This window comes from Garra rufa, chromosome 7 (assembly GCF_049309525.1).
Source record: "Garra rufa chromosome 7, GarRuf1.0, whole genome shotgun sequence".
NCBI classification, from domain to species: domain Eukaryota; kingdom Metazoa; phylum Chordata; class Actinopteri; order Cypriniformes; family Cyprinidae; genus Garra; species Garra rufa.
The window spans coordinates 11161643-11188228 of record NC_133367.1 but is presented as its reverse complement, the minus strand read 5'-3'; the positions used below and the strand labels follow the sequence as shown (position 1 = coordinate 11188228).

General features: G+C 34.9%; 1 protein-coding gene across 1 annotated transcript; it reads left to right on the top strand.

Moving 5' to 3' along the window:
- The first annotated feature begins 277 nt into the window (after window positions 1–277).
- LOC141338851 (protein NLRC3-like) lies at window positions 278–26586 on the top strand. The gene is made up of 9 exons (XM_073844467.1): window positions 278–540; window positions 1120–1256; window positions 2293–2394; window positions 4597–4681; window positions 4936–5131; window positions 5220–7038; window positions 17973–18143; window positions 26237–26351; window positions 26488–26586. Exons 2-9 carry the CDS (start codon window positions 1198–1200, stop codon window positions 26584–26586), a joined length of 2646 nt encoding a protein of 881 aa, XP_073700568.1. The 5' UTR covers window positions 278–540; window positions 1120–1197.

Below are 26586 nucleotides of genomic sequence, written 5' to 3'. Positions count from 1 at the left end.
AATTTATTTTATTTTTTTAAGAAACTGGTTTGATTAATAGAATTTAACATATGCTGATATATAAACACAAGTAAAATTAATTTTGCTCCAATCATCAAGTGTTCCACACTCCTCTCCAGTAGGTGGCGAGAATGCACCTTTTTAGTTGATTTGCCAACCGCCATTAAACCCCATACGAAGAAGAAGAAGCCTGGCTTGTACTCTAATCATGTTTTATGAAACAGCCCCTAGGTGGCAGTAACTGACACTGTTCGAAACCCTCCAGTAAAACCCACGAAGAAGACAAGACGAAAACGCAGTTAGCAAAACAAGACGTTGCTCGTTGGATGTGATCCATTTGATGTCCTAGAGAACATTTTTACATATAACTTTAGCACAGACCAATTTTAACACTCGCGGACATTGTTTTTGTATTTAATCCACTCCGTTTGAAAGATGTGAGAATTATTGCTGACAGGCAACACAAAAACTACAGGCCTAAAGGACAAAAAAAGGGTTTCAAATACTTATAAATCCTCTTCTTAGTGGACAAGACTGCAAGTAAGTTTTCCAAAAGAGGTTATTGAAAACAAACGTGTTTCTGAAGGTATTTATTTTCGCTTGTGTTTTTAATTTTACCACTCGGGTATAAACCGATCTGTCTTGAGACATTTGCGAATTAATTGCTGACAAACTACAGGCCTAAAAGACAGAAAATGAGCGTTTCAAATACTAATCAATTATCTTCTTAGTGGACAAGACTGCAAGTAAGTTTAAAAAAAAATAATTGGCAGCTTCTGTTTTCTGCTGTTGTTTTTCTGATGCGAAACTGAAAGTATTTTTAAACCCGCCGTTACTCATTAAAACCATTTGGTTATTATTCATGGCAATACATTTGTTCGTAACTCACTTTATTTGATCTAGTGTTTTGTGTTGCTGCTAACTAAAGATATTTCTTGATCTCATTAAGGATCATCATCTCCAGGTCAAACGATGCGAAATAAAAAGTATTTTTACACCAGTCTTCTCTCATTAAGATCGTTTGGTTATTATTTCATAGTGGGTTTTTTTTTTTTTTTTTTTTTTTTTTTGTTTTTTTGCTGTTGCTGCTAACTCCAGATATTTCTTGATCTCATTTAGGATCATCATCTCCAGGTCAAACTGAACAGCAGATAGTTTTCTCAACCCAGTGCTGATCTCTGGCAGTTTATCTGCAGTATGTCAGAGGAGCGAGGAAAGGACTCTCCGTCTGAGATGAGTCTCTCAGACAAACAGAGGTAAGACTGAGTCTGTTTTCACACAATCATTTTAAACACTGCTGGACTTAAACATGTTTGCTGTTAAAAAACAAGAAGTAGCCAATACATGATAAATATTTGAGAACTGAAAATCAATCATTAATCATTTAAAAATAATCATATCCTAACCTAATTAGGTCGCTCTTCAGCACTAAGGATGTAACTTAGATACTTGAATTATTCCACATCAGTGATTTTGTTTTTTAGGTCACAAATGTATATTCAGACATTAAAAAATGACTGCACACTCAATTTAAAGGGTCATGTGATGCTTATTTTAATGTGTTCATTTTCCTTCAGTGTGTAATGTATCTGTTTTTTTGTAAGATCTTTAGAGTTACAAAGTCTCTTGCAAAGCGAGTTATTTCTCTCTAACAGAGAACACTGATCCAGAAATGACTAAAATGCCTTGATTGAAGTCCAGATATTACTTTCACAAATGTCTGCATCACAATGTGAAATTTCCACAAAGAGAAGAAGAGTCTTCAGTGAGTTGTAGTGTTGTCGTCATGTTGTGGAGACGCTGTGTTCAGATGCGAAAGCAAACCCGCTTTGTTTGGAATCAGTGGTTAAGATTTATTTATCATGCTGTTCCTGAGCTGTTAACCCAAAGGTTAGCTTGTGTACAGCACGCAGCTCAGATTGGGTCATTATTATGATGACATTGTTACTGTAATTTTTACACCCAATAAACTAAAATTTTATAAAATAAATAATATAAATAGTGTATCTTTAATTGAAGTATGCTAACAATGTAGTGCTGACATTTCTTCTATTCTCTTTTAGTCAAAAAATAAAATCTCTTTATTTAGATCAGTCAAATAGATGTAAAAAAAATATTTAGTATCACATTTTAAGTACAGAATTGGTGCACAAATGTGAGTCTGTAAACAAGAATGACTGCTATCTTTCAAACTCTGCAAGTGTTTCTGTGAAGGACTAGAAATAATGATTGCCAATATAAAACACAGATGAACCTCCTGTAGTAAAGTTTCTTTTCTCTTTGTGTCATTAGTGTAAGATCAGGCTCTCATGTGTCCAGCTCTGTGTCTGTGAAGAGTGACTGGTCAAAGGATAACCCACCGGACTTCAGCGAAGAACCACCACGAACCAAATGGTATTTCATGTCTTATTTTCTTTAAACATAGACTGTGTTAGAAAGTGTATCAATTAATAATTATCTTAAAACCTCTCAGGCTCAAATTAAGTTTTAGAAACAGGAAAAATCTGATATTTGGGGAAAATTATCATATGGGGTAGTACAATAGAATCCTGACTTTTTTTTTAGAGAGACCTTCACATGCAAGGCATTCTGGGATGTTGCAGATTTGCAACATTGGCCCAGTGTGGTAATTAGACACTGACAACTGAATATGATATGAACAATAACTCATTAAGTTTTAGAAACAGAAAAAATCTGATATTTGGGGGAAATTATCATATGGGATAGTGAGAAATATGTTCAAACACAGATTTGTCCATGAACTGATCAAAATACCACTTTGGACTTGGTATTTCGTCTGGGGGAGGTGGGAATGCAGGTCCTCGGAATGAAGAGTCTATGTCAGTGGCAATTTTATCGTCTGAAATGGATTCTGTGTCAGATAAAGCACCATCAGGAAGGCAAATGTACTCAATGACTTCCCTGGCTGAGTAAATTTTTCGTCTGCCTGCCATAACACACTGCAAATCCTGCATAGAGAGTATTCTGTAAGGTAGTTTGCCAAAAAATGCTTTGACACAATGATCTGTACTAATAAAAGTGCCATGGAATTTAGGCTACATCAGTTTTCCTCACTGCACAGTCAAATGAACATGGTATTGTGCCATTGCTTTTGATCAAATCTGCCTCTGATTGTTTGTAACTTCACTCCAAATTATTAAATTTTCCATATGATATACCCTCAGTGACACCTCAAAGTAATACGTAAACACTGGTGATAGGAAACAGGGTTGGGGCCATTCATGAATTGAATTGAGAATGAATGGTAATTTCCAATTCCCTTCCTGGAATGGAATTGGAATTGGAATTGCATGCAGCTCACAGGAAATGGAATTGGAATTGAATTGGAATGTCAGCAAACAGAATTGAATTCAAATAAATTCCACTAAATTCCACTTGATTTGCTAAATAAAATAATTTGACTTGATTTGCTTAATAGTATATAGTACATTAAATATTGTAAATCACATAAACAATCACAAACATATAAAAGGAATACAAAGTACTGTATGTTTAGTATGTTAAGCATGATCATTTCACATGCCAAATTTCAGGAAATGATTATAATTCGATGCAATAAAAAGTTAATGAAATACATGAATGAACATTTCTCATTTGTTTGTGAGTTGAGACATATATTATGTGTTAATATTGAATTTATAGTACATCCAGAAACTTATCACCACTGTCATTCAATTATTAATTCATAATGTACAGTTCTCATTTTTATTTACTTGCATTTGATCAACTCTATTTCATACATTACTTGGTGTTTGTAAAGCATCATAAATAAAGTTCAAATGTATGTCTCTAAATGCAATCACAAATAAATGCTCAGAAACAGCAATAAATGGAATTCAGGGGAATTTCCCTGAATTGAATTCCACTTCCTGTAATTTCAATTCAATTCCAAGTCTGTTTCCTGTAATTGTTGTTGAATTCCAATTCCATTTCCTTCTTTGAATTGGAATTGTTGAGTTCATTCTTGAATTGACCCCAACCCTGATAGGAAAATAACCCTAGTGTAAACTGTTGCACAAAATATAGGCAAACTAGTAGATAAAGCATGTGGTATCCAGTGGTACCTATCTGGCCACACATGGCAAATCTGCTACGTTGAAATAGAGCTGCACCAGGGGAAAAATCCAGAAGAGATCAAATCTACTAATTGGCATTTACTGTATCTATAAACACTTTTGATTCTTCTTATGCAGTTTTAGTTTCAAATTAATGGAGGTTGATAGTGATACTTACACAAAATTGATGCCAAGAAAATCAGTTTCAGTGAACCCTTGGAAACAGACATGTTAGAAGTGAGACTACACTGCCATCTGGTGAGCAAGTGGGAAACTGTTTGTTGCTAATGGACAACCAAGTCCTGCAGTGGTACTTCAGAGTAAAAAAACCTCATAAAATATGTATCTGGAGTAATAAGGTAGTTCGTTTTTAACTGTTGCAAATCAGCAACGCCTGTCTTGAGAGGGTTAAAACTTTATAGTTCATATATTTATCACAGTGTGATTTTTCTCTTTGGTAAAATGTTTTGGTCATATTTGTCCTAAAAATGCAGTATTTGGATTTATTTGATTTACTCAGGCTTCAGTATAAAACAGTAGATCCAGATTTCCAGGCTCACAGGAACCACAGGAACTTTTCAGACAGTCTCCTGCAGATCTTCCAGGTAATAAAACACCTTTTCAAGAATATGTTATAATTATAATATATATATTATTAAATAAGAGTGTGACAACTTTTATTTCAAATTTTTATTTTTACCCATAAAATAAGAACAAAAACCTATTTTTATTCATATCTACAGCTAATTAAAATTTGTCTCAACTTGATTTATTATGAATATTTTTAATTATTGAATAAATAGTTTTGACCAAATATGGATGAATTTTTCCTTTCATTCACTTTTGTTTTGCTTTGTAGGATCTTGAGAGCAAAATAATCACATTTATGAGGAAAGAACTGGAAAAGTTTAAGAAAATATTACAAAAAGAGGACTTGCAATACTTTGTGAAGGATTTTAATAAGAACAGATGCAGTATCAAAGAAGCAGCTCTTGATCTCACACTCTACTTCCTGAGAGAGATGAAGCAAGATGAAGCTGCTGATACTCTAGAAGGTTAGAGACTCGTGATTATCTGTCACATTGTCATTTATAAATGTATTGTAGAAAATAAGATAATTTTCTGCATTTTGTTTCTGTTTAGATGAGCTGCTCTTCATTCATCAGCTAAAATGTAGCTTAAAGAAGAAATATCAATGTGTGTTTGAAGGAATTGCAGAGCAAGGTGACTCTACACTTCTGAAAAACATCTACACAGATCTCTATATCACTCAGGGTTGTAGTGAACAGGTCAATACTGAACATGAGGTAAGACAGATTGAAGTTGCTTCCAGACGTCATGAATCACAGGAGATACAGATTAAATGCACAAATTTGTTTGAAGCACCTGAACAAGACAAACAGATCAGATCTGTACTGACAAAAGGAGTTGCTGGCATCGGAAAATCAGTCTCTGTGCAAAAGTTTGTTCTGGATTGGGCCGAAGGAAAAGAAAATCAGGATATCAGCTTCATATTTCTTCTTCCGTTAAGAGAGATGAACTTAAAGGAGAAAAAAAAACTAAGTTTGATGGACCTTATTACTCCATTTTTCCCAGAGACAAAAAAACTGAACCTTACAAGAAGAAACCAAAAAGTACTGTTCATTCTTGATGGACTGGATGAATGTCGGCTTCCTGTAAACTTTAAGGATAATGAGATGTTGCATGATGTATCTTCACCAGCCTCTCTGGATGTTCTCCTGACAAACCTCATCAAGGGAAATCTGCTTCCTTCTGCTCTCATCTGGATCACCACCAGACCAGCAGCTGCCAGTAAGATTCCTCCTGACTGTATCGACCGGCTGACAGAGATACGAGGATTCAATGATGCACAAAAGGAGGAGTACTTCAGAAAAAGAATCACGGATGAGAATCTGGCCAAAGAAATCATTGATCATGTCAAACAATCAAAGAGTCTCTTTATCATGTGCCACATCCCAGTCTTCTGCTGGATTTCAGCTACTGCTCTTATTTTAGAGGCTAAACGAAATTATGTTGTGAAAAACAATCAGGCTGATGATGTCTTCAAAACACTGCTTGAGTCAAATACCGAAGACACTTCCAATACTCTGACACAAATGTACACACACTTTCTCAGATTTCAGATCCAGCAGAGCAGACGAAAGTATGATAGAGAATATACACCAGATGTTTCCTGGGATAAAGATGCCATCTTTTCACTGGGGAAACTGGCATTTCATCAGCTGGAAAGAAACAATGTGATCTTCTATGACACAGATCTGGAAGCCTGTGGTATTGACGTCTATAAGGCATCAGTGTATTCAGGCATGTGTACCCAGATCTTTAAGGAGGAAACTGGGATTGTTCTTGGTACCATGTACTGCTTTGTTCACTTGAGCATTCAAGAGTTTATTGCAGCTCTTTATGCACATCTGTTTCTAGACATAAAGAAGAGGAGTGTATTTAATTATTCTACAGAACAGGAAATCAAAAGTGAAACAATGATTGATTTGCTCAAGACTGCAGTGGACAAGGCACTAGAGAGTGATAATGGACATCTGGATCTTTTTCTTCGCTTCCTCCTTGGTTTGTCACTCCAGTCCAATCAGCGACTCTTACAGGGTCTGTTGACACAGCAAAATGGAAATGACCAGATCAAAAAGAAAATAGTTCAGTACATCCAACAGAAATTGGAAGGTAATCTGTCTCCAGAGAGATCCATCAATCTGTTCTACTGTCTGAATGAACTCAACGACCAAACTCTGGTGAAAGACATTCAGACCCACCTTAGCAAAGGAAGTCTCTCATCTGCTGATCTTTCACCTGCCCAGTGGTCTGCTTTGGTCTTTGTGTTGTTGACATCAGAGGAGGAGCTGGAGGAGTTTGAGCTTCAGAAATTCAAGAAATCAGACGAGTGTCTCATTAGATTATCAGCAGTCATCAAAACATCCAAAAGAGCTCTGTAAGTTAATCATTTTTTGCTTTCATCTTTTATCCAGGGCTCCCATGCATCCTAGAAAACCTGAAAAATTAATCAGTAAAATAATTACTGATTTTCTTTAGTCCTGAAAAATGCGTGGGAAATTAGAGAAATATACACTGTGTGCATAATTATTCGGCAGAAGAAAAAAAAGTTGCATGTTAATTGCAAAAAAAGTAAGAATTAATGTTAAGAATTAGATATGAAACCATCAGGAACCATTTAGTCTCCAGTGCCACCATTTTCCAGAACTGCAACCTACCTGGAGTCTCCAGAAGTGCAATGTGTCAGGTTCTCAGAGACTTTCTCTTTTGAAATTATCCTCCAGAATTTAGCAGTAAGTTTTGGGACTGCAGTTTTAGTCCATCTCCTATCCTGAAATGTCTGTCTTGCTTATTATTGAGTCATTTTTTAGGATTTTTTGCCCAAGCAAAGTCTCTGAGAACCTGACACATTGCACTTCCGGAGACTCAAGGTAGGTTGCAGTTCTTGAAAACGGTTGCACTGGAGACTAAATGGTTCCTGATGGTTTCATTACTAATTATTCATCGTAAATCTTTGCAATTACCATGCATCTTTTCTCCACCACCTATTTTTCTGACAATGCAGATGCAACAAGCGTTTTTCATTTCATTTATTTAGATCTCCATTAGCTGTTAAAAACAGCTAGTCTTCCTGGAGTCAATACAACATGCTGCTACAATACATTCACATAATTTTCCAATGATCACACTAATAAAGTATAAAACAAATACACAAAAACAACCCAGCAACCAAACAAAACAAACAGAAACAAACAAAAACAAACACCGACCTAGTTTATAATCACATTATTTCCAAAATAAATCTTCAAACTCTATAGATTACATTGACAGTTGTTTATAATAAAAATAATAATAATAATAATATACAATATAAATCATAAAATGATTAATGTTCAGAAAGCTGTTCTGCGATCAAGTACCTTTTTAAAAGAGCTTTAAATTGATATTTTCTGTTTTCCGTAATAATGTACCCAGGTAATGTATTCCATGTGAACATAGATCTGTACATAACGGTTTTCTTTGCATTATTTGTTTTTACTTTAGGTAATATGAACCTTCCCACCGTAGCATGTCTGGTTTCATAGTTATGCTCATCAGAACTAAAACATAGTGTTTGATATAGTACTCTGGGTAATTTAGTAGTAGTAATATTCCTTGTTAAGTTGAGCAATGATGCAGTGAATCTTTCTTTTACTTTTAACCAGGATAGACGACTATGCATCCAGTTGACACTAGTTCTGTACGAGCATTTCAGTACACATCTAGCTGCTTTATTTTGAACCATTTGCAGCGCCTTTATATGTGACTGCGCAGCACATGACCAGACCTCTGAACAATAATCTAACTGTGAAAGCACAATTGTTTTAATAACATTTTCAACCACACTGAAAGGCAGCATGTGAGAACATCTTCTAACAACTGCGAGACCTCTACCCATCTTGCTGACCACTCTAGCAATATGTGGTGACCATGACAGTTTATCATCAACTATTATGCCAAGAAGTTTGGCCTCTTTTACCTGTTCAACCAACACATCTTGCACTTGCAAATTTAATTTAGGTTCATCAAGCAGCATACTATGGGTTCCAAAAACAATGCACTTTGTCTTGGCAACATTTAGAACTAATTTATTATTTGTTATCCATTCAACTATTGAATTAAGATCCTCTTTCAAAACTTTTCCAAGTTCTACTATTGAAGTTTGCGATGAATAAATTGTAGAATCATCAGCATACATAGATACTTTTGTATTTTTAGTGACTAACGGCAAGTCATTTGTAAATATAGAATACAAAAGTGGGCCCAGGCAACTTCCCTGTGGAACACCACAAAAAACAGGGTTTTCTTCTGAAAAACTTCCATTAAAAAACACGGTTTGTCTTCTATTTTTTAAGTAGCTCTGTAGCCAACGTACTGCATTTGGACTAAAACCATAGCATCGCATTTTTTGTAATAAAAAATTGTGATCAAATTTTTCTGTCCGGTGGTCATGCCTTAACTTTGCAAATTCCAGTATTGCATTAGTATTGCATCCTTCAAGCAAAGTCTCTGAGAACCTGACACATTGCACTTCTGGAGACTCAAGGTAGGTTGCAGTTCTTTAAAACGGTTGCACTGGAGACTAAATGGTTCCTGATGGTTTCATTACTAATTATTCATCGTAAATCTTTGCAATTACCATGCATCTTTTCTCCACCACCTATTTTTCTGACAATGCAGATGCAACAAGCGTTTTTCTGTCCGGTGGTCATGCCTTAACTTTGCAAATTCCAGTATTGCATTAGTATTGCATCCTTCTCATGGGCATTTAATAGTTTTTGATTTTTCAGTCTGAAGTAAATCTTTTTTTTTTTGGATCATTTTATCTGTAAAAGAAAATGTGCCTAATAATTCTGCACGCCTGAATATGAGGAGTTTCTCACTTCCAGCCTTCATGGACAATTATATTTCACTTATAAATAATGGAATATGAAATGAATAGTAGTTATTAAGATTGATCTGGTTTGGAATTGGTCAAATGCGCTTGGAAAAAAATATGACCACAATATCAGCGTGCCTAATAATTATGGACACAGTGTATACTATCATGAAAATCTTGTTAAATTATAAAATTTAAAAATTTTAATGTAGTGTTTTCAAGGTTTGAAAAATGTTTGGATTTTGGATGAAGTGCTTGAAAGGGCTTGAATATGCAGTTGCATCAATTTCATATTAATTCGCTTTCATATTAAATAGTTATTTTTTTGTTATGCTGATGGAACAGAGCAGCAGATAAAATATACCGGGAGCCTATTACTCAGTCCATGATGGCTTGAAAACGTCAAATACGTATTATGTTTAAAACGAGAATTTGGGGCTCACAAAATCGCCAGCCCGATGTCTCGGGGCTGATGTGTTTTCTAGTCGGGCTACCAAAATGTTTCACTGGACTATTTTAAAGTAGAGGGCTCCTGTGGGTCCTTAAAACACCTCAATTTAGTTGTATCAAATTTAAGGCTATAAAAAGTTTTAAATATATTAAATAGTATAAGAAAAGGCTTAATTATAAGTTTAAGAGTTGTGAACAGAAATACTAGAATCGCGATAGGGCTGGATAAAACTTCAAAAGGCAAATATGTCATTGAATATATATGCACACTGCACGTTTCAAAGTCAAAACGCGGCAAGGATGTCTTTATATGAATGTATCTGAAGTTAACGACTGTCCTCAGAATGCTTAATGCTCAATACTGCTTTGTGTACAGCCGTAACTAGGAAAACGGTACTATTTCAGCGCTCCTACCACGCCACCTTGTGACAGAATGAATTTGCGAATTTTCAGCTGTTTAGTCAGATTATTACAAATATTGACCCATGTTTTTATGCAGCAAACACATTAGTGTTGTAAATGTGAAAGAAGGTATGTGCTTTCTAAAAACCTAAACAATTAAGACGGTAATATTTATGTTTTAAATAAATATTATAAATTATATACTTGATTTATACCTTTTGAAGTTATAAAGGCTGAAATGCCATTGTATAAGATGTTTTGTTTTTGTGAAAATCTGAATTATAAATCATGTCATTTTATGGCTAAATATGTTACTGTATATTGTCCAACCACACTCATACTGTGTTCATTTTACTTGTGCAGCTCTTAAAAAGGGTCATAAATTGCCTTAAATGATATTTAAAAATTCTGCAGATACACTGTAAATAGTGAAAAAAGTCCTTGATATTTGTGAATTGAAAATATTTTTTAATTGACAATTACACTCCTATCTGATTTTCTATGCTTAAATTGTATTTTTTCATTCAGGCTAGTTAAATTTTGTTAATAATTTTATAGTTTATTTTTGATTACAGTTTAGTAATTTTAGGCTGAAATGTATTTGTGAAAAACCTTCACTTTTTTCCACGAATTTTAGTGGAGCATCATATTTTTTACAGTCATTTTATACCAGTCATTAATGTGTTAACACAGCCCTACTCCACTCATACAGTATTACTTTTATTTGTGCAGGTCTTAAAAAGCCTTAATTTTTTTTTTTTTTTTTTTTTTTTTTAAATACTGCAGATACTCTGTAAATTATATGAATAAAATATTTTAAATTATATAATTAGTATACTGTATGTTGGCTATTTATATTAGGCAATGTTATATGCAATCCATACAGTTGTTTTTTATTAGCACAATAACATCTGATTTAAAAATGAACTCATGTATGTGAACATGTAATTTACCAGAGTGCTGGAAAATCTTGAAAATGCACTTTGAAAGTGCTTGAAAAGTGCTTGAATTTTACTTTGGAAAAGGTGTAAGAACCCTGCGAGCAGGAGTGGAGCAGTCTAATTTCCTTTGGAGTGGAGAGCGCCTTTCTGAAGATTACACTCGCTTAATACACTTAGTAGGGGTGTAACGATACACCAAAGGCACGATTCGGTTCGGTTCACGGTTTTGGGGCCACGGTTCGGTTTCTGTTTGCTGTGGGGTTAGGGTTGATGTCATCTTAACAGCAATGCTAAGGAACAACTTAACTTTTTCTTTATTAACTTTGCCAACCCATTTTAATACAGTCAGGATACCTGAGTAAGTTAGTGAAAATTAGACATTCACTTGTCCGAGTTAAACATTTACTTGTCCGGGGCAAAAAAAATCCTTTTTTGCTGTAAATGAATCCATTCTGAAACAAATAGTCTCATCACTACTCTATAAGGTCTTACTTTAATCTGAATATTTGTGACATTTGCCTTAAATTGATTTCTAGGACACTTTTTGACTTTATTTTTCTAACCTTACTAACTGTATGTGTCATCATTCACATCAAATTCTTAAATTTTATCAATACATCAAATTAGAATAATTAGACTCTGTATGGTTGCACAAATTAAATTAGCATCAACAAACTCCATCTTTCCATTGCACAGGAAAAACCGGGCCTGCAATGAAATTGACATTTAACTGTATTTACTTAGACTGTTTAATGAAGATAAGAGGTTCCAAAAAATGCATTTACACAGTAAAATTGCAAAAACATAAATAATGTAATAAGATTTATGTTATACAAAAATATTGGAAAAATGCAATACCTTTAAATATAAAATCGAACCACCAATAGATGGCAGTAGTCACTGTCTTAATGAGCGAGTCACGGATTCAACCATAGATGGATTCAACCAGTTCGTTCACTAACTCGGTTCATTTAAAAAAAAAAAAAGCTAAATCATTCAGTATTGAAATACCGCTGTGTTGCTCAGAGATTCACGGAGGTTCTGCTGTTGCTTAGAACTATTTTCGTTTGCAAAAATGGTTAATGATGTGTCTTAAATGTAAGTCAGTTAATATTAACTACTAGTTTATTGAACTACTGTTGTATAAAATCATCAATGTCACTCACGTTTGCAATCGTAATGGTGCTTTCCTACCGCAGTATGTTTGTTCATGCTTGTTTCTTTGTGTATGCTGTAGAGCCTGTTAGTGTTGATAGCCTGCACGAGCTTAATACCATCCGTTTTCAGTCATCTTAATTAATCAAATCAGAATTATGCTCACCAAAGTTTCGTTGCTGCGCTAGTTATTGTTTGTAATTGATGTTTTAATCAGGTTACTTGTCCGGTCGGACAAGTAAAATCCCCTTTCACTTACCCTTTCACAAAATCCACTTGTCCAGGACAAGCGTTAATGTCGAGCCCTGAGAAGTAACCGAGTGTGATCGCTCACTCAAGTCACATGACATGACGTGCACTTGGAAAATACTAACTTTAGAATATAATATTTAGAACAAAATTTAGAACAAAAGCTCATGATTAATAATACAATTTAATCAAATGTGATAAAATAAAGATGTTTAAATTGGTTAAATTAGTTAGAGACAAGTGATGTCAACCCCAACAGTGGGCAGCAGGGGGCGTGAGAGTACTGCGGTACGCCACAAGAGTTTCGCGATACGTATCGTGGTTGGTGTATCGCGATATTTCGGTTCGGTTTGTAATATTGTTACACCCCTAACACTTAGCAATGTTTCAGTAATTTATCAAAATATAAAAATAATATTTTCTGCATGGTTAAATTGATATAAAATAGCATTTTTGTGATAAAAATAAATATAAATCGTGTAGGCCTCGAAATCACATTTTATTATTACATTCAGAAGTAGGCCTAATGCAGAAGCAAAATGCTTACAAAAACTTTAAGAATGGGTAGGCTATTGTTGTTCCCCTCACACCACAACACATCCTTTCAACAGTATTCAGAAAAGAATAAGAATGAAAAATATAAGCTAGGCTAAATAAACTACAAGCCAAAACCAATTCATGTAGGCTAAAGCGAAACTGAAACTATAATGTTGGGTCTCTCATTCAACACAAATCCAAATGTTTCCGTGTTTTAAGATGTATTTGAATGCCAACAAAATATGTATTATATGAACCTGGCAACCTCACTCATATTTTATTAAGATAATTAAAAGTCTTTATTGTCAAGTTAGCATTGCTTAACTGTGTGATCACAGACACTTATCCTTTCTAATTTAATTAAGTTCTAATTTAAAATAATCTTGTCGGTTAACGGTTAATAATCAGTTAAAGGCACAATATGTAATTTTTCAGCTTTAAAAATAGCAAAAATCACTATATCTATGTTATATATTTTTTTTAGTTGTGTACTTGCATTATCCCGACAGTTTCCACGAACTTTCAAATCCGGAGAAAATTATAGTTTAATTCGAAGACACGGGCCGTTTCTTTATTTCCGTTTTGTCGCCCATCTATGGCGTCATATAACCTTTGACCCCTGTAGTTTCTCTAACTTCCTGCAGAACCGCGAAATACAAAGGGGAACAGAAGCAAAGAAGAGATGAAGAAAAAGTAGTAGCTAGTCTTGATCGATACTATTATATTTTATATTTATATCGTTTATATTAGTATTTATACCTCAATCAATAACATAGTTATGGATCATGATTATGCTTTGCCTGCACGTTCTGTGAAGCGCAAAAGTACGGGTGAAATAAATGACTAGTATGTCATTATGTCAGTATGTCGCATTATGTAAGGATGTACTCACACTAGACGTTTTAAACCGTGCCCAAAGCCCGGTTCGTTTGACTTGTGTAAGTGAGTATAAATATAAAATATAATAGTATCGATCAAGACTAGCTACTACTTTTTCTTCATCTCTTCTTTGCTTCTGTTCCCCTTTGTATTCCCTGAGCGCGGTTCGTTTAGCTGGCCCTGTCCCGGCTGAAAGAGGTGGGCAAGAGAGCAGTTCGGTTGGGCTCGGGCGCGGTACGCATAGTTTAAGCGCTAACCGTGTCGGAGCACAAAACAAATACAATTCTGTGTCTACAAATGTATCCTATAATTACCAACACAACACTTTTCAAATAATTTAATTCAGTTAAGTATATTTAAGTTTATAATGGGTCTGGTTCTCTCCTTATTGATGAACAGGAATTGTAGTTTGCCAGTAAAGCTGCAAATTTTTTAACTAACGTTCATATTCTTTCACTCTCCGTTATAACTCACTGATACATACAAGTGAAAATAAATGAACGGCATAGATTAATTATTATTAATTATTAGGTAGAATATTAGAAAAAGTTATTTTTCTAATATTCTATTAGTAAGTGTGTTTCGGCCGGAGTTTGAGTGCGCGGCCAGCGGGAGTAATCGCGCTCAGGCTCGGTTCAAGGCAATTGTGCCTGGTGTGCGTACATCCTAAGTGTAAAGTTAAGCAGTTCTCTGTTAGAGGACGAGTGCCTCTTCAAACACTATCTACAATAGCTTCTTCCAGTGATACTCAATAAGAATGGTAGGCAAAAAAGACAGTATCTCATCTGTGAACATGATTTGTGAAAACACATTTCCCATCGTTCTACGCTCCGTAATTGCGTCATCAAGCATCGCCTCTGTTATTGTTTTTAAACAATGCGACCTCTAGCGGAGAAAAAATTACATATTGTGCCTTTAACAAGCATCGAAAATAACCGAAATGAACATCCCTACTGTGGAATAAGCAATAGTTTGTCTAGTCTTACTAAAAGTAGCCTAAATTCTAAAATCCTGTAAATCTAATTTAGGCTAAAAAAAAAAAAACTATGTCAAGTAAGTTGCAAACACTAAGACTTTAAAACACTATGAATGATTTGAAACCTCGGCAGATAGTCTGATTTCTGGTTTGCTGTTACTATAGACCTGCAAACACAAAATGAATTGCTTACAAACATTACTTTCTATTTACAAGTAACATACACAAGAGCATCTTTTAAACAAAATATTTCCTTGCCTGTTTGTTTTCTATTTTTAATAGAAATAAATATTATAAAAAAATAAAAAAAATAAAAATACTATTAAACTAAACGTTTACTATTAAACTTCAAAATGTTAGGAGCATAAAAAAAAAAACAGATCTTGATTCTTCATGGTCGATTCTGATAGCAGATGTTTTACAAGAAAATGGGCTGATTCTGAAAGCCTTTTTTATGTATTTATTTTACGCCCTAAGCAAGGGACAAGAATGAATGGTAATATGAGTACATAAACAAGATGTTTATTTTCTCTATTATAGGTACAGCCATTTAAATTAGAGACAACCACTGCATTTTTAAAGAATCTACAGTTAAATAGCAAAAAAATAAAGGACACAGTTCTTTCTTATTAGTGTAGACAATAAATGCAACCATAATCAAAGTAGGCCACTCTTTCAATATTCAAAGTGCAAATAGAGACCGAATTTTTTAAGCATGATACAGAGTTATAAACAACTACACAACTTATTATAGCCCACATACTAATGACAGCATAGATATTTTATGTAACCATGAGCCATGAGCAACCGCTGGCGACCGGATGTGGGCGTGTCCAGCGACTCGACAAAGTTCAGAATCTCTCAACTTTATGCAAATGAAGAACAACTTTTGGGAGCGACAGCCAATAGGAAAGAAGAAAATAGTGCTCATGTGATCCAGACGGAACAGCGTTTTCATTTTTGCCGTAGATAAACGCATGTAATGGAAAAAGTACTCTCTCCTTCTCATTCATATTTGTTTGTATGCATGGATTCAGTGTATATTCATATTATATTCAGTCTTTTGCCTCAAGTGTTTGTATTTGGCGGCAAGAAACCTAATTTGCCATCAACAATGACGTTAAGCAACCAGTAATGAAAACGGCCACTAGCGACCTCATCGCCAGCCTCTGGCGATATGCAGCGACAGAAGTCGCTGCTAGTGTGAACGGGGCTTAAACGTCGTGGGGTATTAAAATTGTATTTGAATGCATGTTTTACTTTTGGTTTCGTTTTAACGACCGCGCGAAACTCTCAGCAGCGCTGTGCGTCCATTCTACAATACAGGAGATTACTTTAACAAAACCATTTGAAATTGGGAGGACACAAACGAGATTTTGAAAAGCATGTCCCCAGTGGAGCTGCCGCTGAGTTATCATTTGATGTGAATGTATGCCGCGTTGTATAGTAGCCTATAATGAGACTGAGGCGCCAGAATAAACAGAATGTGCGCGCTGTAAGACAATATAATATAGTATATTTCTTCAAAAGCCGATTGTGGAGAACTGTCCACAATAAAAAATCGTTATATCACACACCCCTAATTGCAATGCAGTTTGGGCAGATCCGGAACAGAGGTTAGTTTTTAAAAGATACAGGGAGGAGGAAGGGATTGAGCAATTGGGTGTTATCTGTAAGTAATGTATTTGTTTGCATAATTTATCTATTTTTTGTTTTTTATTATTTTTTTTGTAGATAGGTATTATGTAAATATGTATATCAGGGAAAACTGAATGTTTAGTGATTAGTGGAGAAGGGGTAGGTTTTAATAAGCTTATGCTTCATCCTACTCCTTTTCGGACATGTTGGTTTTATGTTATTATTATAAATTGGTTGTTTTTTATTTTTTTATTTATTTTTTTTATTTTACTTGTTAATATTGTTATTTGTTTTATGTTTATGTTCGATATATATTTATTAATAAGTAAATAATAATAAAATAAATAAATAATAGTTGAGAGAAGAAAAAAGAAAAAAAATTTTAATTTAATTTTAATTTTAAATTTAAGCAAAAGTCTGGTTTCTAATATCTCACATCTTCATTAAAAGTAATATTATAAATATTAAGTTTAAATGGTTGTAATGTTGGAGAGAACAGCGAACCTGTCACTACATCAGCAGTCTGTGAAAAGTTTTGTAAAGAAATGAAACCAATTAAACGTCATTTATCGCAACTCTCTGCAATACCGATATCGCGTATACTGTTATCATGATAACGATAATTATTCGATATATCGTGGAGCCCTACTGAGCGGAGTGCACACGCACAGGGCGGAATATTAAGATGCGTTTCACACCGCTCCTCTTCACTCACATGCTCTGGTTAGTAGCAGAAAGTGCTTTGTTCAGGGATGTTGAGGTTTGACATTTGAGAAAAGTATTTTAAATGATGATGGTTAATCCATCAAATGTCCACTCAGATGTGTGCAGTAAATGTCAACAGATAATCAGCTACCTATTGATTGTGATTCATTTTAATGTTTAATTCAAGCCTTTCTGTAGTACCAGTAGTACCAAATACTGGGTCAGTGTGGTACCCGCTGACAGCTGCTTTCCAACAATTTTGTGCATATTTTTGTGAGCACACTGTAAAGAGCATTGTGTTTTTACATCATGTTTTACAGCCAGTGTTGAGCACATGATCGGAATGATTAAGTGTTAAATCAGAATTCACTTAGTAATGCTTTTCTTTGAAACCATGGAACTAACACTTTTAAATGTATATTTCATTGTAATTAAAGCTGTAGATTAACTGTTATTATTTATTATTTGTATTTAGCAAATGTATTTAATCTAATGAATCTGTAATCTTATTTCCGTCATAGGTTAAATGATTGTGGCTTAACAGACAAGAGCTGTTCAGCTCTGGCTACAGTTCTTGGATCAGATACCAGTCTGAGAGAGCTGAACATGAGCAATAATAATCTGCAGGATTCAGGAGTGAAGCTGCTCTGCACTGGACTGGAAAATATGAATTGCCATTTGGAGATACTGAGGTAAGTTGTGTGACAATAGACCAAAATTGAGCTCAACAAAAACACAAGGTGAAAACCAGATTTAGATAATGAACAAGTCTGTATGTTGTACATAGAGATACTTTTTATATATACACCTGCCATGGTGCTCTTTTTCTAATTTGGTTTGTCGTGTGTGTGCATCGAGGCTTTACTCCTCCATCCGTAATACAGAGGAGAATTGTAAATGCACAACCATGTAGAGACAGAAATTACATACTTTTGTGTAAATAAGATAAATAACACATGGCTATTTGATGTGATCAAGGAGAGAGACACTGCAGGCAAAAACTAATTTGTTTTCGTGCACCTGTCAAATTTGAGATTTGTGGATTTTTGTGTTTTCTCAGGCTAGTGGAAAGAAACCATCCAAAAAACACTTAAGTCTTTATTTTGAAGCACTTTATTTGTGTCAATAGATTTCAATTACAAAACATATTTTTAAAGGCTTTTTTTGTCTAAATTAGTTTTTCTTCTACACTGAGCCATAAATCTCCACTTCAGGAGCACTTACACACTAGATTTTACAGTTTTATTCCTGTCTATATCCTGAAGGTTTTTACAGAGGGATTTGTACATATAATTTGCTGGATTTTATACCATTTATTTCCCAAATAAAAACATTTTCTTTTTTAAATGTGGCGTGAGAAAATGAGACACATTTGACTCTAATATGTCACTGACTTCATCCAGTGCTTAGATTTTTGTACTAGAAATGTATTCAAATTAGCCCATATTGTATTAAATATTAAACATTTTAGAAAACTTGCAATACAAAAAATGTTTGCAATTATCAATGTATTCAATCAACTTGATGAGGTGAAGTGAGGTGATAACTATTATTTTTTTCCCCCTATTCATCTTCAGTGTCTCATTTTAATAAAGGAATAAGGTATAGACCTGTTCTATAGGAAAGGTAACCTTACACACTGTCACGGCCGTTTCATACTGAGTGCGATGCGAAAAAGCGAGGCAACTTTCCAACGAGTGGTGCTTTCAATTTGATCACTTTCTGCAAATGCAATGCATTTGTCCTCAGATATGTCTATTGTATATGGATTTAACATCATCTGCTGCTCAATATACAGCATTAAACTGAGATAAATAAAGTTTGGTTCCACACCAGAAACACAAACTAACTATAATGATTAATAATACATCTTAAAATATAATAGAAGCACAATTGGCATCAAGCTAAATTTGAAAATGTTTTTAAGTTGTTGTTTTTTTGGCTTAAAAACTCATTTAAACCATCCTCATGTTCTTGTAATAACATTTGAGAGGTTCCTTGTGAATGATTGCGTCTGGTGTTAATAGCTCCATAGGGATCTATTGTTTCAATTCAAAAGGGTCATTGTGCCAAATGTTTGCATTCAGTGTGAAAAGGCCTTTAGTCAGTCGGTCTCAGTTTGTTCTGTTTCTTCATGTCATTCCAGACCAGAGGTCGCGTTAACCGAAAATTTTCCGTCATTGACGGAATGTTTTAATCATTGACGGAAAAATCTGAAGGCTGTCCATCACTTTGATGGAATACACCACACAGAGGGTGATCTATTGTAATTTGTAACTGTAGTTCCCACCCCTGTCCAGTTGGGGGCAAATGCGCTTAAGTGTTCGCTCAGAGCACGTTATCCAGATCAAAAAAGGAACTCTCACGAATCCTTTGCTATGCGTTTGATCACACCAGTACTACCCAGTTTAAGGGTACAGCGATCTATCACGCCACATTAAAGAGCGCCAACCCAGCAAACACAGAACGTTCCCCTAACGTTCCCATTTGGTTATTTTTTCAGGAACCAAATGAGAATGTTCCAAGAACATTCCCTGTAGGTTCTCTTTTTAATAACCTATAAAGAACGTTCTCAGAACGTTTCCTGTAGGTTATTTTTTATTTTCATTTTATAACCTAAAAAGAACCTTCCCAGAACGTTCCCTGCAGGTTATTTTTAGGTTTTAATTTTATAACCTACAGAGAACGTTCCCAGAACGTTCTCTTTAGGTTATCGGGCATCGGGCCGCAATCACGCCGGCATACATTATACAGTTAGCAGGCACTGGCCCGAGTCTGGATTCCAAATGGAAATGTATATGAAATACAGACCTATTTATTTAATAATGAAATTTAAGCAATATTAGCTTGTTTGCAAGAGTATATAGCCTACTTGGATAGGTGTAACTGTTCATGAAATTAATTGGTACCTTAAAAACTACAAAAATGTATTATTCATGATTTCCTCCAGTTTTTTTTTTTCTTTCCACAAATATCACACACACACATGCCACTCACTCTCACCCCCACCCCCAAGTAAGAATGACACCATGTAAATACTGTACGAGAAACGTTTATTAAACTTATTATTCAAAAAATAAAAACATCAACAAATGCATAAAAACACTATAGAAACTTTAAGAACGATCATGAGCTCAAGGTTTCCTAAAGGAAAGACAATAAATGAAAGAAAGAGATAAAGAGGGGACACATATTGACACATAGTTAGTCGGGTCTCAGTGATCTCAGTGGTAAATGGAAACAACATTCGGAGCTTACCTTAGGAAGAAATTCTTTTGTTGTAGGACATGCTCTCTTCTTCCACTATGGCACTCTTATAAACTTCTTGGTTTCTCTCTGCATCACACTGCTATATTTGCAGAAAATAGTGAGTCACACAATGCATATATCTAATTGAAATGTATTGATTTTTAATAGGTTATTACTTACTCATCAGTGTGTTTAACATGGCAAATCCAAGATGCAGAATGAGTTGATCACTTACAACAATCGGATGACAATCTGACAAAAAAGAAGAAAAAGAAATAATGTTTTCATTATTAAAATTAATTATTTTACTTGTGTATGACTTTTATTCCCTGTATATGCAAGCCTAATGTTTTACTTTAATTGTAATTCTTTGTTATTAAAAAAAAGAAAAATAATTATTATTCTCATAAGGATAGGCTACATTGGCTTATTAAGTAGGGATGTAACGGTATCAAAACTTCACGGTACGGTAATACCTCGGTATGAATGGCACGGTACGGTATTTATTGAATCATTTACAGGAAAAACAAAACTAAAGAAGAGACTCAAAAAAAGTGCCAGAAGTGTTTATTAAGCAGTTTACATGAACACTGAACAAATCAATGGCATACAAATTAGCCATCTATCTGTAAACCTTGAAACAGAAACTTCAGTTTTTCAATTTTAGTAACAAAAAATGATTAAAGCATGTAAAAAACAGTCAAATCAGTTTAGTTGAATGAGTTGTCTGAATCTAGTTGTCTGCTTGAAATAAGATTTTTTTTCTTACCCTATTGGCAGATTATTTAGCTTGTTTTACACAAAAACTCACTTAATTTTGACTTGTTTTTACTAAAAACAAGACAATTATTTTTACTTGTCTAGAAAATCCTTCTTTACTTAAGAATTTTTTGATATTTTGGCTGGAAACAAGACAAAATTCTAAGTAAGAAAAGCATTTTTTGCAGTGCAGTAGGCTCTCATGCCTTTCTTTTGCATTAAATCTTTATTAAAAACAATCCTTTAAAGAACTTTTCTACCTGGACAAGTGCATCTATTATGTTGCCTAGTTTATTTAAAACTGCACCTTTCCTTATTTTAAACCTAGCCAAAAAGCCACGTTTTGACTGTGAAACACAGTAGACTTCATTTATATGCATTTATGGTACATTTCCGTGTCAATCCATGTTCATTTTTACTGCGAACAAATGCACTGTAACATTATTTCAGCGCATACAACACAGCAAAAAATAGACTCGGTGCCGAAACGATCGCTGCACTGCTGCAAAGGCACCGCTTCTAGGACGTACTGCCGGACAGCAACCGCGTGCAGTGTGAACGCTCTAATCCGTTAATATGGGTGCTGAAAAGAATATGTAACGCATACGCACTTCAGACGGAGCAGGTTCGACCATTTCCATCTCTTTTCCTTGCTGCTATAGTCTGTAGCGACAACAGACCGCAAAGGATGATGGCCACGCCTGGGCTGATGGGAAATGTAGTTCCCGCCACCTCCCGTTCGCTCCATTCGCCTGAGCAAACTTTTCTCAGAAGACCTATTGTTTTATCGAGTCATTCGACCACGGTAGTATCGAAAAAAATTGTTATTGCGGTATGACGGTATTTACAATATCGTTACATCCCTATTATTAAGTCTTTCTGTCTCTTGCTCGCTCTCTATCTCACATACAGCGAGAGAGAGAGAGAGCGCGCGCACGTTCAGTGTGTGTCAGTGTCGCGCGCTCTCTCAAATCTGAGACAACACAACATAAATCTGATAATGTTATTGTTGATAATTGTAAAATTAATATATTTTTTAACTCACGTTACCTTGACCGACATGAATGTGAGGTTTTCTCAGTTCTAGCAGATCTGCGAAAATGACGTCATACAGATAACGGCATTAACGGTCAACGGTGCTGAAGAGCGGGTCATAAAAAATAAAGACGGAAAGACTCGTTTATGTGAACAGTAGTTTTAGATATTGTACATTTAAATAACAGTCCGTTGATTTTACACTTATGTACACAAAAATACTTTACCTGAAGAAAGCTCTTCCGTCGACCGATGTCCACTCAATCAAAGGGAGTCCGGCTGTGTGCGTGATGTGAACTGATCGCACATTATAGCCTCTGGTTCTTTCGCGGGCTTCGCACGTGAGGTGTAAAATAGTCAAAGTTATATTTATAACAATTTTATTCATTTAATTTTTATCATCTGAGGTGTACATTTAGTTAATTATACCTTGTTATATTTCCCTGGCCCCCCAAAAAATAAATAAATAAATAAAAACACACACACACACACACACACACACACACACACACACACACACACACACACACACACACACACACATATATACATATATATATATATAGAGAGAGAGAGAGAGAGAGAGAGAGAGAGAGAGAAATGTATGTACAATTATTTTTAAATATATAACATATCAGTTATTAACAGTCATAACAGTGTCACTCACTTATTTCATAACCAGAAGATGACAGCAGAAGGTCAAATTATTGGTTCATTCATACTACTCATTAAATTTTGCTTTTGGATTTGTGTTTGGCCATAAAATCACGATTATAACATTTCAAATCAAATTTTGCAAAAAGTTTTTGCAATTATGCCACATTATGATTATCAATCCTGAAAATTGTGTTATAAAGGGGAAACATGTTGAAAGCATTTTATTAGCTCTGTTACAGACAGATACAATTCTATTTTTGGGGTGCAGAACAACATGAAAGTGTCATAATTTAGATGAATTGAACATTTTTAAATTATAAACAAAGTCCATGGTTGGCCTGACAAAAATAATAGAATATTATTTAAAATAGTAATACAATTAAATAATTAACATTGACGGGGAAAAGATTTGACATCTCAGGCATTTTGTTAAAAAAATATTTTAGCAATTTTGTAATTAAGTTAAGTGTTTATGTGTTTTAATCTCTATTGTGGGGATCAAATATTTACAAAAGGAGTAAAACCTGAATTTTTGACATTTTTTGGACTTACACTTACGGCCCATAGTCAGGCTGAATGTGTCTAAATGTGCCGTTTCTCAACCAGAATCGGGCCAAATCCGCAGATCCAAAGCCTAGCCAAATCCGGCAACCATTGCTGGGCCAGAGCCGGCTCACTTCTGGCGAGCCGCTGCCAGAACACAGCCGAGTGAGCCGTCACTCAGCCGCAATCGGCCCGATTCCGCTGGCTACCTGGGAAACAGCATATACCTAAAGATCGATTGGGATTTAAGAAATATACTCTATAAAAATAAGAATCTATTCAAATCGAGAGATCGATTTTTTTTACCCAGCCCTAGCATGTTTTGTTGTTTTGTCACTGCTGAGAGTGGTATTGAACACGAAAACTAACGCAGTTTTTGTTCACCTGTTCTCTTCATAAATAAATGCAAAAACCTATACAGTATGCTTGCATTGTAGGTTCATTATTAAAAATGAAAATTTGAAAAAAAATAAAAGCAATTGAATGTATTATTATAATATGAAAATTCAAATGACGGGTAATAATAGATTTATGACGGAATTTTTACGGCCCTGTCCGTCAAAATGAAAGACAACGAAAAAGTCTAACGCAACCTCTGTTCCAGACGGACTGATGATGATGAGATCAGATCTCTGTGTGGAGCACTGGCTGTTGTCAGACTCCTTGTGCCAGAGGCGGACAGTAGTGAAGTATTTTTGATTTACTCAAGTAAATTTAAAAAGTATCTGTAGTAAGCTTTTTCTTTGGAAAACTATTTTGTAAATAAAAGTTGTTGTTAGTTTTACCCTTAATACTTAACAACATTAAAAATGTAGTACTAACTTGTACTCAATTAAATATTTAAATTACTTTTACTTGAGTAAAAGTAGGAAAGTAATAGATTTCTAATGTAATTAAGTATTAAATTATATTTAATATGAAAAATAGTGCAGCAAATAGTACAATATTATGCTTTGGAATATTTTGAAGTAAAGTGTACTTTTACTTCACTACTGTCCGCCTCTGCCTTATGCAAACAAAAATCTCACTGGTTTATTATTAAAATTAATGGCAACATGAATGTTAACTGTAATGTAAACTGATATTTCCTACTGACACACTACAGCAAAAGATAGAAATATCTGACTTTAAACCATTTTTTATCTGGTGAAAATACTAGTGGCATAAGACATTTGCACATAGTTTAGGTCATTTCTAGAATAACTGATTAATCATCTGAATGTGACATTTTCATTCTGGTTCTAGGCTTTCAAACTGCAGTATCACTGAAGAAGGTTATAAAGCTCTGGCTTCAGCTCTGAGATCAAACCCTTCACACCTGATAGAGCTGGATCTCACAGGAAATGATCCTGGACAATCAGGAGTGAAGGAGCTCAATCATTTACTACAGGATCCAAACTGTCAACTCAAGACACTGAGGTGAGACCTGATCAAATAATGGTACATAAATTAATGGGTAATTTTTATTTTTTTTTAGCTATATAATAATCTGGACAATGTGTTTCATCAGAATGATCATATCAGATGCTGTGGGTTTTGTTGAACTGATGATCAAAGTCAAAGTCTGCTTTATTGTCGATTCTGCCACATGTACAGCTCATACATACAGAGAATTAAAAATGTGTTACTCGCAGACCCTTGGTGCAAAAACATTCAGATTCACTAGCTAGTTTTCTCTGTGCTGATGTTTGTCACTCCTTCTGAAAGAACTTGAGGCCTTTACAGTTTTTCTCAATTGCTAAAACACAATTTCTGAAACCTTGCTCCATTTTCTGAAACCATTAAACACAAAACCTCATCTTCAAGCACCATTTACAAAACCTCTTACTCCTCTTGCAAAATGGAACTTTTTGCCTCAAAACAGTTTTACCTGTGTTCAAAATCAAGCACTGCTCTCAAATCATAAACAAAGTGAGCAAAATGATATACACTATCAAGCAGTCAGTAAACCATAAAACAAAAAACAGAAAAGACATTGTTCAAAACATATAGTTCTCAGGGAGAAGTCAATTTTTAATCTCAAAGTTCAGGCCCATACAATTTGTTCATTGGGCAGTATACAGCCTACAATGCACTGTACTACAGTATACAAGAGACAAAAATCAAAGGAGTAAACATGTGATCAATGTGCTTCCTCTTGTGTTTGGGCTGAGTCAGGCCAGAGCACTTTGCCAACATCACAAGCAATATTGTCCTTCCTGAGGAACGGGGGAAGAAGCCTCTTGTGTGCTGTATCCAGCCCTGACATGATTCCTCACCTAATACAATCTTTCTTGCCCGCCTCCTCTTTCTCTTTCTTGCCCTTCTCCTCCTCTTCCTCGTCACCCACCTCGCATAAGCACTCGTCCTCGTCCTCTCACATTGTTTCTTCTATCCATTCTCAGACCTTTTCCTTCCCATCTTCAACAATCTGTTACAACCTGAACTGGCTTATATTGGTTGTGTCACATCATTATTTATTTGTATTGAATGTATTTGTAATGCAATGGACCTTTAAATCAGAACTAAATTAATATTGCTTGCTTCATTTTCTCTTCCACAGGTTTTTGGGTCCTGCTGCAGATGAAGGCTGTCAGTATGTGACTAGAATTATGGGTAAAAACCCGTTACTCCTGAGAGAGCTGGATCTGAGAGAACATAAACTAGGAGACACACGAGTGAATCAGATCTCTGCTCTACTGGAGGATAAACACTGTCAACTCAACACACTGATGTGAGTATTGCTGCTTTAGTTCAAATCTTACATTACTTTTAATAGTACTGTTATTGTAGTGGATCATATTTCCTCATTAGTTTGAGTCAGAGCAGTTTTTCTCAGCATCACAAAGAGCCACTAATGTGAAGATACTACTATTTCTTGCTGGATCGGGTGTAATGGTCAGACAGGGCTGA

Excerpts from the sequence above, each read along its gene's own strand:
- LOC141338851 (XM_073844467.1), top strand. The coding sequence starts at position 1,198 with ATGTCAGAGGAGCGAGGAAAGGACTCTCCGTCTGAGATGAGTCTCTCA. Across the intron at positions 1,257-2,292 it reads AGTCTCTCAGACAAACAGAG|TGTAAGATCAGGCTCTCATG; the intron begins GTAAGACTGAGT and ends TTGTGTCATTAG. Across the intron at positions 26,352-26,487 it reads ATAAACTAGGAGACACACGA|TTTGAGTCAGAGCAGTTTTT; the intron begins GTGAATCAGATC and ends TTTCCTCATTAG.